General features: G+C 37.0%; 1 protein-coding gene across 27 annotated transcripts in view; it reads right to left on the reverse strand.

Annotated features, from left to right (window-relative positions):
* SUGCT (succinyl-CoA:glutarate-CoA transferase) overlaps positions 1 to 18326 on the reverse strand; it is a 320240-nt gene that overhangs the window by 98628 nt on the left and 203286 nt on the right. For 7 of the 27 annotated variants that reach the window (XM_068674930.1, XM_068674917.1, XM_068674914.1 and 4 more), the window contains one exon: positions 14123 to 14814. The exons of the other annotated variants lie outside the window; for them this stretch is intronic. In XM_068674930.1, coding sequence (XP_068531031.1) covers positions 14721 to 14814 — 94 coding nt within the window. In that variant the 3' untranslated portion in view covers positions 14123 to 14720. Of the gene's footprint in view, positions 1 to 14122; positions 14815 to 18326 lie in introns of those variants that run through there. 27 annotated transcript variants of the gene reach the window in all.

Raw genomic sequence — 18326 nt, forward strand, 5'->3', positions numbered from 1 at the left:
GGGATACTTTTAAGTCACTTAGTTGTGGTCTTTGTGTGTGTGAAGAACATAGCAAACGCCCTTATAGATTTGGTATTTAAATGACATGCACAACAAGGGAACTGCTTGATGTGGTTCAGCATTTGCTCTTGTTACACTCTGTACTATGCTGTAAACATTCCAGCTGTGTGAATAATATAAAAACTATGTAAAAGTATTTTGCCCTTCTTCGTGTATCTTCTTAGTGCATATTTCAGTTCTACAGTGTTGTCATGGGCATATTGCAACATGATCCTGGAAACACCCTACTGTATAGTTCCAATAAGCTAACAAGAAGATTGTACTTCCTAAATTATGCTTACAGCTTCAGTTTCAGAAAAAAAAAAAAAAAAAAAAAAAAAGAAAAAAAAAAAGACAGAAGCCTAAGAGCTATGTAGATTTCCTATTCCCCAGCAATGAGCAGAGTCATTTATATATATATATATGTACACATATATTGTCAGTAGGAGAAGAAAACATTTTAACACTCAAGCATCTCTTCCTTCTAAAAATTACAGAAAAGGACACATTCACTTAAAATCAATCCATTCTCACACATTTAAAGAGCTGTTGCTGACGTTTTACACAACCTGACAGATATTTTTGTTTGGAAACAATTCTGCTTGCATATTACATCATTTCTACATTGCTCTAGAAATGTTCTACAGAGGCTAGGAGACAGAAATCTTGAGCTCTGTGTTCACTTTGCCATTAACTGACTGTGCTCTTTTAGACCATTTAATCTCCCTGTGCCTTGGTTTTCCCATCTGTAAAAAGCAACAGTTATAAATTTTCAGCTCTCTGACAGAGGTGTTGTCAATGCCAAAATATAGTACAACTCTGAAAATTGACTATGCAAAAAGGCATCTTCTGACTCAAAGAGACTCTCCCTTAGTGAAATCCACACATGAATTCACATGGCCTATACACCACATAAGCCCCATTTTGTGTGCTTAAGGAGAACTTTGCTATACAGTGGGCTTGTGTAGAGTGATAGATTTGATTCCCCAGAGGATATTCAGGCACATGTGCTGACTTTGGTGGCAAAAAAAAAAAAAAAAAAAAATTATTTTTATTGATTTTGCTCCTGATGGTCATGCAGAACATAGCTGAGATTGATGCACCTGCAGATTCCATTCCATCCTGTTCCCCTTCGATACAATCATTTACTGTTCTTTCACATAGAGCAGCAACAGTGAGGCAACACTATTGAAAGTGTTGGAATTGCCTACAAATCTCCAGGGGAAAGAATCTGAAGGCAGAGTGATAAAATGAGCCTTGAAGCAAATTGGACTGCACAGGTGTAAATAACTTGGTCAGCAGAATCTTTATAACCAGTGATGATGAATGCATTGGGAAGAATCCAATCAGCTTTCAGAGCAACAGCTCTGAAATAAGGATAAAGAAAAGCTTGTTTTTAGCGGCAAGCAGCAATGACTTGATCATGAGTTTCTGAGGACAACTAATATTGAAGGTTTCAACACCATTTCTGCATCAGCTTTTCAAAAAAAAATTTAATGTATTAATACTTGAGAAGAACTGTAAAATCCTGAGATGAAAGGCAATGCAGAACATATTCAAACGCCTCTCCTTTGGGTTTTTGTTCATTTACAGGAAAACAAATCTTTGCTTCTTAAGAATTCATCTGTTCATTATATTCCCATTGTTTGTGTTTATGATAATCATTTCCACAGCAACTAATTAGGAGAAATCAAGAATTATGGTCTGAGATGAGGCCTGTAAGGAGCAAATGAAATCATACAAAACACATAGGAGGTATTTTAGTGGTCCTCTGTTGAGCTAAAGCAATGAAGTAGGGAAGCCACAATTTACTACGCAAAAGTTAATTTCTTAAAGTTGAAGAAATTCAGGCAAAGCTGTGTCTTTTATTCACTGGCCCATTTTCTTGCACATATAGTACACGTTCAAAAATAGGAATGACTGTACCAAGTCAGATCAAAAGTCCAGGCAGTTCAATGACTAGGGAAAGAATATAAGCAAATATGTGGAGATACTTTTCCAGAATACTGTCACAGTAAATTTCAGCCCAAGACTTCCATATGGATGTTATTCAATGTCAGAGAATCAATCCTCCTTCACATAATGCCCCTATACAAAACCACATTAGAGTCTTCCTCTGCAAATGGCTGACTCTCTTACTGTCTTGGAACAAAGTGTGAGGAAAGGGTTCATTAATCCCTCATGTTCTTTGGCATGTTGTATTGCTCTTCAGCTATTGTTATAGAAAACTGCTAAATATCAAAATCATGAGCATCTGAGCAAGGCTTGGGTCAAAGCTATTGATTCTATGGTTGGGTAGAATATGGCCAAGGGCGGGCTTGTGGAAGTGAAAGTGGATGGAGCATTCAGCCAGCTACAGCGCACATCAGTTCACTTATATCTAAGGATGTTTGTCATAGCAATTTTGGCCATCCAATGGCCAGCCTACCTATTTAGCAAAAGACCAAAGAGGGATAATGACTTATATCACTAAGGTGGAATTCAGACTAATACACTTTGCAACATTCCCTCAAAACCATTTTAGCTTACCTAAAGTACTTTCCTCCAGAGGTGCTAAGTAGCTCCCCTTATCAGAGCCTCTGAGTCTTAGAGAAGTCACTTTGTTTGCTACACTGCTTTACATCATCGAGAAGCTTCAAGATGCTCAGAGATATCAAAGAAGATTTCTTCTTTCTCAAAGAGACAATTTGAATAACCAGCAAAGAGAAGGCAGTATAGAAGACTAAGCAGGGAACAAACCACCTTCTAGGGACAATCAGTTTGTAATATACTAGTCTATTCTTCTTCCTCCTGTCACCAAAACCCTCCTTTGAGGGGGACATTGGGAAGTGAAACAAAGAGGTCAGCAATGCCAACTGGCCTCCATGTTATAGGAATTCAAGGAATGATCTTTATTTTCCTCATTAGATGTGAACACACACAGCACAAGGAAAAGGCATAACAAAATGGAAATAGGCTCCTTGCCATTTATTATGCAGTGTTTGGCCCTTAGACTGAGAAGGGTGAACATGATTGTGAAAGATAAAACTTTATTGTACAGTCTCCACTTCTGAGGTTAAAAGGAGTTTTTATTAAAGTGAATTAAAAGTTTTGCTTATTCACTATAAACATTTCAAGGATACACTGTGTCAAACAGCTCCTTATGTTAAATACAATATATGACACTGATGTTTTCCATAGTTTATCATCGATAGAACTGGAAGCGTAACAGCAATGGTTTTTAACTTTATGGGCAGACAAAGCGGTGGCCACCAGAGACAGGATGAAGTCTAAACATTCTTGATCTTTGGGGTGAATGGGAAATCAGATGAATGTGGAGGGACCACACATGGTCTCTTGGGAGAAGGCTGCTGGCAGCCTTGTGTAACAGTCCTTTTTTTGGCTCACACACAAAGGAATGGGAGAATCAGCTCTAAGAAAGTCACACTTCTGGACAGATGCAAGTCATTCCAACTGCATGTACCATATGCGAGGAATAGTAAGAAAAGGACTGAATATAAAAAAGCAAGAGAGGGAAAGTGACAGAGCCCTGGAAATTGGGTTCCTCCTGAAGTAGCAAGGGGCTTAAAAAACACTTGCCATGCCAAGTAAGCCCAGAGAACTTTTCCTGCTGCCAGCTGAGCTCTCAGGCAGATTAAACAAAGAAAGGAAAATGAACAAAATGGTATTAACAATAAAAAGACAGGAGTCAGCATAAGATCCAGTGAAATGAAGCCTTTTGTACGTCCGCCTGCTCTTGTTAACCTAACCTGAACTCCCCACGTGACTACTTTGGGTCAAGAAATAGAGTGATTACAAGCAAAGAGCTACTGCTCTTTGTCCACATGAGGTAAGTAGTTTTAATCCTTGCAGCAATGCTCCATGCAAATAGGAACATGGTTTTGAAAATGCACCAAAGAGTTTCACATTAATGTGCAGATCTACCACTGTGAAAGTTGCCTGCTTTCAGGCAGGTAGAGTGGTTTATTCTGCTACCAAAACAGACAGGGAAACAGACAAGAAATTGCTGTTAAAATGTGCCATAACTTCAGATGTAACCAAAAGGCTGAAATACTCCAATTTGTCTAGAGACAGCCTTTGCCAGCCTACATCTACCCTCTATCAGAAAGGATAAGGAAGAACAAAAAGCTCACCTCTGACTTAGCCTTACTAGCAAAAGTACATGCAGTTAAGCTGTGAAATAAAATTCTGCTTTTTTTTTTTTTTTTTTTTTTTTAGGGAAAAACAGTATGACTTATAGCAACAAAACCCATAAACTATGTTTCTCTAGGAGACCTTGCCAGTACAGTTTAGCCACGAAATACATTTTAGTGTTAAAAAACTTAAGAAATGCCATAAGATATTGCACAAACAATGTTAACAGAAATTGGAAAACAGGGAGTTGAATCCTCCTTATTGGTTGAAGTTTTGTCACCAACTTCATTTGGGGTAGATTTTCACCCATAAATCCACAATCAATTGCTTTTATGATCTAGGTAGTTAGACTCAGGTATCCAGAACTATCAACACACAATTGCACCTGAAAAAAATAATTGTTAGTCTCCATTCTACATATACACAGACCTAGTATTTGTACAATGCTTAACATACAATTCAAGCTACATACTTTGATGCTGTGGTGACTTGTTTCATAAGGGCCCCCAGAGACTTTGATTTCCAATCATATAACCAATGTTAAATAAAAAGTTCCTGGATGTGAGTTTCGTGACTGTGCAAGAGCTGTTATGAACTAAGGTTTCCGTTTCTTTCCTCTGTGATATACTGGCAAGATGCAATCCTTCTCCCAATGAAATCAATATCATCTTTGTCACTGATTGCCAAAAGGGACGTATTCTTAGGTTTGTGTACTGTCATTAATGGGCTAGTGACTCCATCTTACATCCCAGATTACCTCAAACTCACCAGGTCCTTACAAAAAAAGACCTGAAACATACTGAAATAATAAAAATATCAGCTTGGTGAGGACTGTTAACAATCGAATAAAAGGTTAACAATGGTTTAAAAACAGCTGAAGTTTTCAAAATTTTCAACACAGTGTCCTAGAAAACCAAAATATCATTAAACTTGCCTTAGAAAAGAAGCCTTTAACATCAAACAGTAATAGGTATTTATCTTCAGAGCAGTACATTACAGGTGACCTCTATAGATTGGAAATAGGATTACATCAACAAACCTTTCACTTTAAAGTGGTGGATGGTGTGAGATGAAAGGGTGCTCTCCCTAACATTTCACAGTGCTAGTGGCTCAGGTTTAAAGGAAGTATGCAACCAGGTATTCCCTGTCACATTCTAATCTGCAATACTGACATGGACGTGAAAAGCAAAAGCCTTTGAAAATGATACTTTCAGACGATGAAAAAAACCTGGAGAACTGTGCACAAATGGGTGTGAGAAACGTGAGGAGGAATACAGATAAGGAGATAAAGAGGAACCTTTACAATGAACATAGCCACATACTTATGCCATCAGCAATAATTTATGTCTGTAGCAGTGTGGATTAGCTTCAGATGAAATGATATTAGAGTTTGAGGTTTAAGCCTAATACCCACATTTGGTGTCTCCTTGTTTCTGTAAAGGTGTCAAATATGTAGCCTGTTTTTCACAGCAGGCAAGCCATAAAGTTACTTTCCTGAACGGTATTTTACAAGCAAAATAGCTACTTTTATTCAAAGATTTAGCAAACAAACAATCAAACAAAAAATGTAAAGCAACTTCAGTCCTGCTATTCCCTTTCATGATTTGCCTGGTGTCCTAGGCACACTGAGCTGGTTTGAACCACCCTTGTTTAGTGCAATAAGAAATTCCTATTTACTTCTTATTTTATGTTTTTTTGTTTTGTTTTTTCCATTACACACACACACACACAAATATCAACAGATGCCCAATTATACTATATCTTGATGACTCCATTATAACAATTCACATCATATCCAAAGGACTCCATGTGAAACTGATGAGAGGATTCAACTTCCCAGCACTACTCGTTTTAGGGATCAGTGCTTTTCCTGATGAACTGTTCTGATTCAGTAGACTTGAGCTGGGTCTACAGAGCCTACAGCGGACTTTGTATGTCATACATCATTTTAAATTTAAAATAATCATTATCTGGAAAATAAATAGAAATTATGAGAGGAGAATCTTGAGTCTCAAGTCTTCAGGGACTGATTTAGCACTGTAAAGTTTAAGCAGGCATATACAAAGAGAGCCTGAACACTAAATGATTCATTGAAGCATCTGAATAAAGAAATATAATCCAAGTAATTATTTAACTCGCTACAGCAAAACTACAGTTTGAAAAAGTGGCTTACATTATCTCATCAATCTCATTGTCCAAAAGAGTGACTGTAACAAAGTAATCATAGAATATCCTGAGTTGGAAGGGACCTATAAGGATCATTGAGTCCTACTCCTGGTACCACACAGGTCTACACTAAAATTCTGACCACATGACTAAGTGCACAGTCCAAACACCTCTTAAACTCCGACAGGCTTGGTGCCATGACTACTTCCCTGGGGAGCCTATTCCAGTGCGCGACCACCTTGTCAGTGAAGAACCTCTTCCTGATATCCAGCCTGAACCTCCCCTGTTGCAGCTTGACTCCATTCCTGTGGGTCCTATCACTGGTCACTAAAAGGAACAGATAAACGCCTTCCCCTCCACTCCCCCTCATGAGGAAGCTGTAGACTGCAATAAGGTCTCCCCTCAGCCTCCTGTTTTCCAGGCTGAACAGGACAAGTGACCTCAGCCGCTCTTCATAAGTCTTCCCCTCTAGGCCCTTCACCATCTTTGTAGCCCTCCTCTGGACACTCTCCAACACTTTCATGTCCTTTTTGTACTGTGGTGCACAAAACTGCACACAGTACTCGAGGTGAGGCCACATCAGCGCAGAGTAGAGCAGGACAATCACTTCCATCAACCGACTAGCAATGCCGTACTTGATGCACCCCAGGATATGGTTGGCCCTCCTGGCTGCCAGGGCACACTGCTGGCTCATATTCAGCTTGCTCCAGCAATGCTCGATCCAGAATTTGTCTCTGACTCTATATCCTAGTGGTACAAAATGAGTTAAATATATACTCATAAAATCTGTATATGTTCCTCACTATTACTTAGAGACATGAAAACTGTTTCTTAACAGTATTCTACAATAGTGTCCAACATTTTTAAAAGCTTTACAATGCACCCTGAGCTCCATGTTTGGTGGTACACTGACTGCAAGCCAGTTGCTAGTTCTGTATAAAGGATATAGCCCTCTGTTGCCAGACACTTCCTTTATTCTTCATAGTTTGAATTTTGCTGGAAGAGATTTCAAATCTGACCACAACAGTTAAGGAAAAAAAAATGCATTCTAATATAAAATATACAAATCAGAAAATATATACAACTAACAAAAATAGATTCAGTACTACTTGATGAGAGGTATTTGCTCTCCCCTCCAACATTCCAGTAATGTAAAACCAGTGTATAAGGTAGAAAATCATTTTTCAATTTCAGGAAACATCATTACTAGCTGCCAAAAGTCTATCTGTATAATAAGAACTATTTGCTAAAGCTGAACACCTGCAGTTTTATAGAAGGCCTCCGAGGACAGCTGTAAGTAAGTATTCCAGTCTACTGATACAGCAGCCAATCAAAACCTGAAGGTTTTGTATCTGAAAACAACACATTTTGCTACCCAGGGCTACATTTGCATGTACAAACATTCTATTTAGACAGATAGATAGACAGACAGATAGATAAATACGCCAATCTCCTGAACATGATATAATGCCTTGTATGCAAAAGCCAAGGCTAATGAAGGAGGTCCTAGCCGCATCCTAAAAGTACAGTTTCCTGCTTCCAAAATGCTCTTGGAAGCACTCCAGAGTGCTGGAAGTTTGCATTGTAGCAAACTGTCATACAAATATGTGTGTGTTAGTCGCCTTCCCAAATACAAGGCAATAGTTTTAAATAGTTCATAGAAAATGATCAGTACAAATGAAACATCTTTCTCATAATATATATAAACAATCCATGCACTCCACTAACTCTGCTGGCTTCAGTCCTACCACCATTTCAGGTATTAATAAGATATACTTTTTATTATTTGGTCAATGACCTCATTAACAAAGTTCTGCTATTCTTATTTAATAACAGCCAGACACTGTTACTAAAAGGTTATGCTTCTTTACAGAAATTTTACCTACAAAAAAATCAGTCCTTATATTTAAAAGTCCATGCATATTTATGAACTACCAAAGTGCTCTTAATTAAATTCACATGGACAAGGTGAATATGACAGAAAATAGCCAGACTTTAAATGTGCAGAAACAGCACAGCAAGAAAGAGGACTCTCCCTTCTCACTGCACTGCGATAAAAAGTATTTCCCACTACTCTATTGCCATCCTCCTTGGTTGGTGCAGATTCTGTCTCAGATCTCCAGCTGCATTAACCATCTCATACCACAGGTTTTGTGCACACATGGTATATTTGACTCCAGTAATTAACCCACAAATGACCAATATTTCCAGAAATGTTACAGTAAACAGGTATCCAGATAGAGGACACTTCTTTCCCCTTAATTTTTTGTCCATCTGTTTGAAGATGAGCTGAAATGATAGATGCTGCTTAACCTGGTATCTGCTTCTCACCTCTTCCACAGGCAGAGGTCATGAGCATAGACATGCACAATGCAGAACTTTTTCCCTCCTCCTCTGAGCAGAGAAAGGAGCCTATCTTCCAAAACATTTTTCTGAGCACACACAGTTTTGCCAACTGCCAACCGGGCTCCATGTCATGCAAACTGCGTGCTGAATTTCAGCCTTTTATAATCCACTAAGTAGAATCTTCTGCAAAGAGAAGGATCTGGAAGAAATATAAATTGAGATACAAATAAACTTTAAAAAAATAAAAATAAAAATAAAACTCTCAATTTCAACAGGTGTTTGTAAAGCCAGAAGTAGCATTGTTCTTGAAGTGAAACCATAAACTCTTTTCAATGTACTTCTATGTAAATGAGACAAGTTCAGCTCTTATCTAAAGGTAAAAAAAATGAACATTATGCACCATCTTCCAAACTTAAAGGAAGAAATTAATGCTGTTAACTGCGGAAAGGGGAGAGGGAGGGGGAGGATCTACTCCTGTCTTGTCTCCACCAGCTTTCCATGTACAATGGGGTCATTTCACATATTATACACAATGGAAAAATGTGAATGTGGGAATGGTTTCAAGGAAAGTTTCAATAACTGGACTCTAACAGAACCTCTGTGTATGCTCAGACTTGTCTCCTCCTCAGTCATGAGTGCAAACAAATGACAGCAGGTCCGTGGCTTACCAGAAGAGCCACGGTAAAACTGATTTGAACCACAAGTTTATCTTCCTATCAGAAAGACTTTTTTTTTTTTAAATGACTTGATTTAAAAAAAAAAAGGGGGGGGGGGTCTATGCCAGACAAGCTCATGTGGTACCTCAAGTAAGGTTCAACCCATAGTGAAGATGAAGGTCTAAAAGCAATTAAGTAACTTTAAAAGAACACTTACTCAAGCAGTATCTATTCGCTATGGCCCAATATCCACATGCTTATCTATAATATCAAATAATGTAACATTGCACAATCTGAATTTTCAATTTTTCTGGCTGAAGCTCTAGTCACACCAAAGTCAGTCTCTACTGACTATTTTCCTGAGGCCAGATTTCATCCTTGTTATTTGGAGAATTGGCATTCTGCACTGAATATCTGGATATAAAAGCACAACAGAACACAGGACACAGAATACAGTCTGCATTACATAAAAATATTTTTCATAGAATCATTAAATGCTTTATGTTGGAAGGGATCTTTAAAAGGTCATCTAGTCCAAACCCCCTGCCATGGGCAGAAACATCTTTCAGGTTGCCCAAAGCCTCATCCAGCCTGTTCTTGAACACTTCAAGGGATGGGGCATCCACTACTTCTCTGGACAACCTGTGCCAGTGCCTCGCCACCCTCATAATGAAGAATTTCTTACTAATATATAATCTAAATCTACCTTCTTATAGTTGAAAATCACTACCTCCTGTCCTAACACTACAGACCCTGTTAAAAAGTCTCTCCCCCTTTTTTTTTTTTTTTTTTTATTTTTTTTTATTTTTTAAGTAACGAAAGGCTGCAATAAGGCCTCCCTGGAGCCTTCTCTTCTCTAGGTTAAATAACCTCAGTTCTCTCACCTTTTCTTCATAGGACAAGTGCTCCAGACCTCTGATCATTTTTGTGGCCTTTCTCTGGACGTGCTGTAACAGGTCCATGTCTTTCTTTTGCTGGGGGCCCCAGAGCTGAACACATACTCCAGGTGTGTGTGTGTGTGCTTTGTTTTTTCACTTGTATGCTTCCAGTAAGGTGCATTTTCTACATGAAAATTCTTGTTCCCTCTTCATTATGTTGTAATTTGATGCATATCTCTTATCAAAGTAAATATATTTTCTTTGGATTAAGAGAAATATCCCGCTGTCCAGGTAAGCACTACACAAACACAAAAATGACATCCAAAGAAACTGAAATGGTCATCACTATACATCTTTTCTGAGAAAAATTAATTTCTGAGAAATTTTTTATTTCTAACAAGGAAATCTAAAAATTATATCCTTAGCATACAATCTTATACATTGCTTAAAATATATGTTAGTAAACCTACTGAAAGGATAGTTTTCCACAACAACCTATAGCTCCTTTTATCTTGTAACTGTATAATTGTAAATATATATATATGGCTCATAGACATTCATTAATTTTGTTATTGTTGACCATCAACTTTCTTCGGCAGAAGTAATAACTTAATTCTTGGTTCAAGTTCAGTAAGAGCTCAGAATGATGTTTTAGTTAGAAAGAAAATCCCTTAGACTCTACACAGGCAAAAGCTGGCTATTGCAGAAGTACCTGTGTTTAAAGGGTTACGTTTAACAAATTATTCATAATTACTTTTTTTTTTTTAATTAAAAACTGATCATTAGTGAAATATTTAATTCCATAATTTGACAACAGCAAAAGCAGGAAATTCACAGTTGACATTCCTACAGAAACTTTAACTCTGTCCCACTGTGTATATTTATTTCAACTGAGCCTTTTTTTTATGACCTCATAACACATGTGAAATTAAGGAAGGTGCTAGGAAAAAAATCCTAAAATTCATGTAAATCAGACATATGTCATTAAGTTCCACTATCACAGCAGTAGCATTTGAGCATGGAGATTGTATTCTTAATAAAAATTATACATGTTGACTATTCCATGTATTTATTGAATATTATTGCCTGTGAATGCGCATGTTCTACCAATATATCTGGTTGCTCACCTTTCACATTAGAATGGTTACTTTATCCACACCTGGATGCAAGAAACCTGGCACTTGAAAGAGTCTGTTAGGTATCAGTCTCCAGGTAAGTGCTACTAAACTGAATCCAAATTTGGCTCCTGGAGGTCTACAGTCATTTGCATTCCAACTAAAATCTAATAACCTACCAATCCCAATCTGTCTCCATACATAGAAAACTCAAATGCTCTTGGCAGTGTTTTCCCAGAACCAGAGCACTAGAATACTGAGGGCATCAACTCTCCTGTGCTCCTACATGGAATTGGGACAGGCTCATCTAAGTTTATGAGCTCTGGGTTTGCTGTATACAGACTTATTCCATTTCACTTTGTTCTAAATTTCACATTAGAATGGATGCAGAGTGGCACAGAAACATGAACCTATCACAAACCTGGTATGTACATCCTAATAAGACCATTTGCTGTAGTGAAGGTAAATGTGATAAAGTTCCTTCCCTTGTGGGTTTTCAGGAATTGGCCCGAGCCCAACAAATTCAACACTGTGTTGCACCTAACAAGTAAAAAAGATTTGTTGCTGCTCCCCTTGGGATGTTCATCATCTTGGGTTTACCAGCAGACCGAAACAGGTTCCATGTATTTGTGGCCCAAATTGGCCTGCACTGGGTGACACTGTGAAGTCTCTGTACTCCCCAAAATAATATGTAATACAGCAATGAGAGGATCTTTCCACTACTTGGGAACATGACAACATCTGGTACTTCATGAAATTTGAGTGCAAGTACTTCCACACCTGTGTTTAGGCAAGCATTTTCAAATGCTGCTGAAAAGACCTAAGTATCCACAGAGTTCAAATTTAAAAATACTATAGAACCAAAAGGACCTCTTTCAGCTGCACTACACTGGGTATTTCACATCCTGAAAGCTCAAAAAGGCATCTCACAGCACTTCATAAAGCAAGTCGGGCATAGGTCTCACAGGCAGAAATAAAATTCAGAAAATCTAACCTGCAAGAAGAGAGGGCAATTCCAGTGACTTTGCACATCTCTATCTCGAGGTAAGAGAGGGAGATGATTTGAGGTCTAAAGGTAATGAAGAGACATCTCAGGGCTCTCATTTCAGTGAGGATTGCTGCTTTTCAGAGCAGAAAATTTGAGAAATTAATGAACACAATTCTGGCTGCAAAGCAGGAGATGACACAGCTAACTGGAGTTGTGTACCTACTAGACACACTCTGACTATTATTGAGAGAGTACATATTCATCACCCTAAGTTTTAGAGGAGATTTTTTACTGCAATGGTGCATAAGAGGCCTTAGCTAGAACCTAAATGCTGTTTCTGTAGACAAAGTTAAGATGTCGGTCAAACACAGTATTTTTCAACTGGAAAACAGTATTTAAACTATGATATGTGTTCTCTGAGGAAACTTAAAGAATGATTTTCAGAGGAAAGATTCTGATGCCATTCTGCATAGCCCTTTCTAGAGTTTTCCGTACTGAGCTTTTGCTTTGTAGACTATACAAGGAAACTGTATCTTACTGGATAGTGCTATGTGGTGTACCTATGCTATGTACCGGATATTGCTATCTTCAACCATAAACTATTTGGCTTTCTTAAACCAAAGAAATTTTTAACCCCACCTTTGGAATAGCTGAAAATATGGCATGCGGTATACCATGAAACAAATCACACAAGATGCACATGAAAAACATGCTAATTGCAGTTACTTTTGGTCACTGAGAAATATATACCATATTCTTGAATTAAACATTATCTCCCTTCAGCAACAGTGGAAGTTCACTGAACAGATGGAAGCTGTACATAGTCTAAATTTGCTGCTATGCAGCCATTTCCATTACCTTTCAAAATGAAATACAGTGTACACAGAACACAGAGGCCACACAGTAATGTTTTCTTTCACCTCTGAAGTTCAGCACAGCTTATTACCTTGCTTGTCTGCAAAAATGCTTGTTATTTCTAAGTACTTTTAAATGGATGGCTATGGAAGACTATTTTAAAGTGTAGCATTGCTTTTTTTTTTTTTCTTTTCCTCTTTCTCATGAGAGAAAGTTAAGTGACTACATGGGCACTGGCTGTGTAAAATGCATCATTTCTAAGTTGGTTATGTGTATCAACACAGAAGCTATATCTTTTTTTCAGTTTGGAAAGGCAGGCAGAACAACATAGACCTCATCGGAATCTAGTATCTAACAATTACATATAACAAAAGATTTTAAATATGTGATTAAAAACAAGAATAATACAAAGTTACCAATAATCTTCCACAGTGGCATATAACTGGATTTTGTCAACACCAGAAAGATAGTGAGGAACTCACAGTACCTATAGCATGGAAAGTTTAAGCCCTCATTCAGTATTTATTTACAAAATGAGTACAGCTGAACAATGACCTCCAACTGTCCCTGAGGAAAACAAATGGACAAACAAAACAAGTGTTAAATCAGTTTCTTTGAATTCTGTAAAAACTACTGCAATGGGGTATGTAAAAGTTTAGGAAACTGATGAACTTCTCAGATGTCTGCAGGATAAGAAGCAGCCAGATAGAATTACTGGGGCTCATGTCATTAGAAACGACACAAATACATTTGTTTTTCTCTTTCCATTCCAATGGAAATGTTTGTAGTTGGTGTCCAAAATGCTGAGTAACAGCCAGTAGAATACTAACAGTTCACATAAGAGCATTTTGATAAGACCTCATTGGGCACCTTCATTACCCATTCCTCTATGTTGAAATGATTTTTGCTACTGTCCTGTAAAAAGTAGTGCAAAAAAACTTGAAATAACATTTTGATAAAGATCTTATTTATTTATTTATTTTAATAAAAAGCCAGTTAGACAATTCCTCTTAGGAAACAGTATGTGCAAAAGCAGTACCAACAGATTGCACTGGTAGATAAATAAAGGGATTTAGGCTTTGAAAACTTGCTCAAAGGTACACTAGATAGTATGACTGTAATAGCTTTTTTTTTTTTTTGGCAAAAGCATAGAAGTTATGGCATTTAATAATAATGTATTATTAATGTATTAATAATAATGTATTAAAATGATCATTCTTTAATATCTACTCCCACTTTAAATCATCTCATAACTTTCTTATTACAATGCATAATAATATACCAACTCCCTGGTTCATCCTTGCTTTGAAATTCTGTGGTGGCACTTGGTAACCACTTCAGTCCTGACCAACAGCTTCAGTGGTCATTGGATTGGATTTTAATATTGCAGGAAATTCAAGCAAACCCAGAGAAAATTCTACCAGTTAGCATTGCAGATGATATGTGGGTTAAGCAGTAGGTTAAAGGCTAATAAGCTGAAATATGTGAATGTATGGCTGTAAACCATCATGGACTGCTTTGGATAGGCCACTTCCACACGAATTTACAAACTCTCCAGGAAACCAGTGTCTTCAGAAGCAATCATGTGCCCAACCAGCACTGTGGAACTGGGTTTATTTTTCTTCTGTGACTTCCACCTTAAAATAATGAAAACGGATTTTTCTCAGATTTTTAGGAGGATAAGTTCACTAAGGGCTTAGAGACAATGCAGGAGAGAGAACACTGGGAGTCAAAGAACTTTTTGATTCCCAGTCCCCATATTAAAATCAATTTAATAGTCTTCTAATGAAGAATTAGCTTATTCAAATATATTTACTAACAGAATATAACATTGACAATTTTATTTTCTTGAGTATTTTTCAGTAGTCAAAAATGAACAGTTGAATGAATTTGAATACTTCTAAAAAAGAGAGAGAGAAAATTACAGATATATTGCTTTTCCTTCAAGTATAAAAGAAAAATATCCAAGATTGTAATTCAATAAGAAAAGCCAAAATAAGTGACTATTTTTGAGTATTTTACTGCAAAATCCTTTCCAGAATAATCATTTCAGCTACAAAATTTTCTACTTTATTAGTTTTCTGTATTTTTGGATATCCACAACGAAATGGTGGAAGTTCAAACTACAACTTTTTTTTTTCCCACTACATAATTCAGAAAGAACAAGAGGAAAACAGTTGTTTCCCCCATTATCAGGCAGTAAGCAAAGGTATGCCAATAGGAAATTAGCTTACGCAATTAACTTTGTGCAGCATCAGTGTCAGAAAGTGAGGATTTGCAGCTGAATGTCATAATACCTTTTGCAGTAGATGTATTTGAGCAATGCTTCAATATCCTTAGTATATCCTACAGTGTCATACTCAGCTACGAACAAGTGCAAAAAGAATACGAATCCCTGTTCTAATAGAGTCAAAGCCTAAAGGCAGAAAGAAGGGGATAACGTACACAGCTTTTCCAGCCTTCTACTAGGAAAGCCCATATCCTAGAAATACCCACTTATGGTGGCAACAAAAAGAATCTATGAACTACACAACACCCCATTAACACAAGAAGTCTGTCTTTATGACAAGTGTTAGGAATTCCTTAACAACTTAAAATGTTCAGAAAAATCCAGGACCTTTTACCTTTAAAAAGTAGAAGGGCTTCTTCAGTCCAGTAATGAACCTTAGCACATGAAGAAGCATTAATACAGAACTGAATCAAATTAAAGGGTTTAAATACTTAAGTAATTTTAGTATCAGTTTCTAGTGTCATCTTGTTGTCATCTTGTTGTCCAAGCAATGACCCAAGTCAGACTTGTACAGCAGCATAAAGGAAAAGCAAAATTTTACACAGATGAAGAACACTTACTGTGCTTGGTCTGGCATTGAGTCTTATTACAGGAAAAAGAAATAACACCTTGTCCTGTCACTGTTGGACTACGTTGCACAAGTTTGCAACAACTTTAGAAGAGTGTGTACCTGGGCTCTATAGAATTTACTACAATCCTGTGTTACAAAAAGGAGATCTGAAGACTGTCTTACTCTCAAACTATGATTTTTTGATAGTTATTTGAAGCACTGTGATAAGTTACAACATGCATACCTTCTGTTTTGCCCAGAGAAGGGAATGAAATAAAAAATAAAAATAAAAAAAGAATAATAAATAAATAAATAAATAAACCGTGCCTTTTAAAGAAAGTAAGAACTAAACAAGAATGCAGGTGTTGCAGCATCAAATACTTTTTGAGGACATAATTTAAAAATAAATAAATATCACAGATATAGGAATAAAATGCAATGTTAACAGAAGAGAAAAATATTTTTAAAAAGCAGCAGCAAATGAATTCAGCAAATGAGAACTTCAGACGAAAAGAAGGCTAACCACAATAGGAAATCATGTTTACATACATGTTAACAAATTTAAGTGACTATTTGGAACTTAATTATATGTTAGGCTTGGAAAATGTATGAGCAAAAGAAAGTAGGACTATGCATATGTAAGTGTATATGCCATCCATATATGCTCCTCAGACATTACAGTTTACTGTCTGAAATTTCTTATTATTACTGTAATATGAAAGTGAAAAGAAAAAAAGTTGAACTCATTTGTTTAGTCAATTTTCAAAATATTCATTCACAATGTTTCAGTCAGCTATGGCTACAATAAAATTGAGAAAGACTAGGTATATGCTCTTGAAATGCAAAGAAATCATTTGAAACATAGAAAAAAAATTAATATTTTATTTATTTTCTAAGCTTTTTGTCAAATGTTACCTATGGTACCTATCTTCATCAACTCAGAATGTGGCCGGTTGCATCTTCTGCTTGTCAAATACTCATGGGGAACGTGCTATCTGTGTATCTGAGCATCAGAAAGCACAGACACCCTTGTTATTCTCTGGAGGCAACACCGGAGTAATTAAAGAGGGTGCAAAATAAGATTAAAAAAAAAAAATCACAGAAAGAGTAGGATGGAACTGAGTGAGGGCTTCCACATCAGCCAGGTAGAGCCATCAGAGCAACAAGAAAAGCTACAGCTGGGTAGGGTTTTTGAAAAGCGAGACCACCTGTATTTGGAAAGAACACCAATGTCTACAAGAAAGATTTACATGTTTGTAGGTGTGAGATAAAACAGATCCTATTAAAGGAAGGTATGCAAACTAACTGAGTCTATATGTATTTATAGGGGAGAGAAGAAACAAAAATCAATGGCAACAGACACAGGATATGAATTTGGAAGGTAATTCTACTACAACTTCTTCCTATATCTGCCCAAATAGGATCTGGGGCAGATTCTGATCTCTGTGAGCAGTAGGACAGGGATGACAAAGAACTAATCCATTGCACTCCTACCAGGGCTGGTCAGAATTTGCTACAAGGAAGTGATGCAAAGCAGAGCAGACAATTCTAAACTGAGGGAACTTACGGGGGAAAACATGAAGTAAATAACAGAGCACATGGTTCAAGGTAACACAGTGCCATTCTTAGTCAAAATTCTTTAAAAGCTAGACAAAGTAAATAGGAATATATCTGCCCTAGTAAATGGGTCTGGTTGCAACATAAATAAATAAATAAAACACTACAGGAATAAAAAGGGAATTTAGTTAGAACTCCGATACAATATATCACTCAAAGTACTGAGCACATGGAGAGAGTTGCCAAGTGAAATCATCAAAGTAAATGATATAGATGAGTTTAAAAGATACTTAGACATTTTTATGGCGAGAGAGAAAGAGAAAAAGGGATTGAAGGATACAGTAGATACAAACCAGGCAGTAAGGATTGCAATAAACTTAAAGGAGAACCTTCTTGGTTCAAAAGTACTTTTCCGGTCCAGAAATTCCTTTTGTCCATACTGGTGATTAAATGAAACTAACTCCTTATATGTTAAGTATCTGCTAAGCACCATAATCATTACTCCAGAAGTTATGATAGACAGCTGCATGCAGAAAATCCTCATGATTTTGCTTTCCTTCTGGCCACAAAAAGCTACTGTGTTCACTGACGAACTCTGTAACATATATCACTAAGAACAGAACTCATAAAATTCAGATCCTTCCATTTGGCTTGTGAAGAAATGCTCAGGCAAGTTGGGAATATTTTTCAACATTGATCAATCTAACCTCACATATTCCAGCCCAGTAACATGATAGAAGTGCACAGACAGC

Source organism: Anas acuta, chromosome 2 (genome assembly GCF_963932015.1).
Source record: "Anas acuta chromosome 2, bAnaAcu1.1, whole genome shotgun sequence".
NCBI lineage: Eukaryota > Metazoa > Chordata > Aves > Anseriformes > Anatidae > Anas > Anas acuta.